Genomic DNA, 2,178 nt, shown 5'->3' on the forward strand with positions numbered 1-2,178 from the left:
TACCAATAACTAAAGAGAAATATATTTCGTTTACCAAAAATGTTTGTATGGAAGAAGAATCAAAAAATCATGTTTTATATCGATTACATTTTAAAATTACGTTTTATCGATTCATACAAATTTCTCGCATCGAGTCTCGACAAATTGGCATCATTTTTGGACAAAGACAAACTCAAAATTTTAAAATCAGAATTTCAAAATTTATCAACCGAACATTTCAATTTGTTAACGCGAAAAGGTGTATTTCCATACGAATACATCGACTCTGTAGATAGGTTGCAAGATACGTGTTTACCACCGCGCGAATCATTTTACAGTTCCTTGACCGGTGAAACTGTATCCGAGACCGATTACGCGCACGCCGAGAACATCTGGACGCGATTCTCTATTCGGACGCTAGGCGAATATAGCGATTTATATCTTAAAATCGATGTCATGTTATTAGCTGACATTTTCGAAAACTTTCGAGATAAATGTATCGAAAGTTACGGACTCGACCCCGCGTATTACTATACTCTCCCCGGATACACGTGGGACGCCATGTTGAAGCATACGAAAATTACGTTCGAGCTGCTTACTGACATCGACATGGTTATGTTCATCGAAAGTGGTATACGCGGCGGTCTGAGTCAATGTTTGGGTAGATACGCTCGCGCTAATAACAAATACATGGAGTCGTACGATCCATCGAAACCATCATCATACTTGATGTACTTTGATGTAAATAATTTGTACGGATGGGCAATGTGTCAACCGTTGCCTTACGCCGATTTTCGATGGGTTGACGACGTAACCAATTTTGACATATCATCCATCGCGCTAGATTCGCCTACAGACTATATCCTCGAAGTGGACCTCGAGTACCCGCAACATCTTCACGATGCGCACACTGACCTACCGTTTTGCCCGACACGCGACAAACCACATGGCAAGCGGGAATTCAAATTGCTTGCAACGCTATACGATAAGAAGCGTTACGTGATACACTACCGCAACCTGCAGCAGTATACGCGTCACGGTCTTCGCGTTACAAAAATACATCGAATTTTACAGTTTTCTCAATCTCCATGGCTTCGAAATTACATAGAACTAAATACACATTTCAGAACATTGGCTAAAAATGATTTCGAAAAAAATTTATATAAATTAATGAACAATGCGGTGTTTGGTAAAACGATGGAAAATGTGCGCAATCGTGTCGATGTTAAATTATTAACAAAGTGGGATGGTTGGTACGGCGCAGAGGCAATGATCGCGAAACCAAATTTCCATAGCAGAAGCGTTTCTTCGGAGAATCTTATTGCTGTGGAATTGCGCAAACTCGAGGTGAAATTCTACAAACCGATTTACGTGGGTATGTGTATACTCGACATATCCAAGACATGTTTGTACGAGTTTCATCACGAGTACATGTCTCCCCTGTATCGTGATAAATGTAAGATCATGTATACCGACACGGATAGTCTCATCTATCACATTGAGTGCGAAGACATGTACAAAAATATGAAGCGCGACGTCAGCAGATTCGGCACTAGCGATTATGCTGCGAACAATGCGTACGATATACCGCTCGTAAATAAAAAGGTACCGGGTCTAATGAAGGATGAAAATAATGGTGCCATAATGACTGAATTTGCCGGGCTCAGAGCAAAAATGTACGCATTACGAGTCGATGGTAAGAAAGACACGAAAAAGGTTAAAGGCGTCAAGAGCAATGTTGTCGCGAGAACGATAACGTTTGACGATTACACGCGGTGTTTGAACGAAGAAATTGAAATGATGCGCCAGCAGTCGTGTATACGATCGAAATTGCACCAAGTATACACAATCCGCGAGACGAAAATTGCTCTGAGTCCGTACGACGACAAGCGGTATATCGTACCCGAAACCACCGATACGCTACCGTGGGGGCATTATAAGATACCATTGTAAAATGTGTGTGAAAGAAATATTAATAAAGATTTTTGTATTTTTTATATTTCATATATTTTTATGTAATGCATATACATGTACTATCGAAAGGAATATTGATCAGGATTTTTATGTATATTTTCATTTTTCAAATATTAAATGTAAAATGTAAAATGTGTGTGTGTGTGTGATACAATATACTATTAAAGGAAATATTAATAAAGATTTTTTGGTATTTTTTATATTTCATATATGTTTTTATGTAAT

General features: G+C 38.8%; 1 protein-coding gene across 1 annotated transcript; it reads left to right on the forward strand.

The window, feature by feature from the left end:
* Positions 1–1,356: 1,356 nt before the first annotated feature.
* On the forward strand, positions 1,357–1,940 carry LOC145975484 (uncharacterized). Its single transcript, XM_083105980.1, has one exon. It carries the CDS (start codon positions 1,357–1,359, stop codon positions 1,930–1,932), a length of 576 nt encoding a protein of 191 aa, XP_082962106.1. The 3' UTR covers positions 1,933–1,940.
* Positions 1,941–2,178: the final 238 nt, after the last annotated feature.

Source organism: Camponotus vicinus, unplaced genomic scaffold (genome assembly GCF_025532165.1).
Source record: "Camponotus vicinus isolate PSW18456_S1 unplaced genomic scaffold, iyCamVici1.0 SCAF_8, whole genome shotgun sequence".
Taxonomy (NCBI): domain Eukaryota; kingdom Metazoa; phylum Arthropoda; class Insecta; order Hymenoptera; family Formicidae; genus Camponotus; species Camponotus vicinus.

Coding starts and splice junctions, on each gene's coding strand:
- LOC145975484 (XM_083105980.1), top strand. CDS start 1,357: ATGTGTATACTCGACATATCCAAGACATGTTTGTACGAGTTTCATCAC.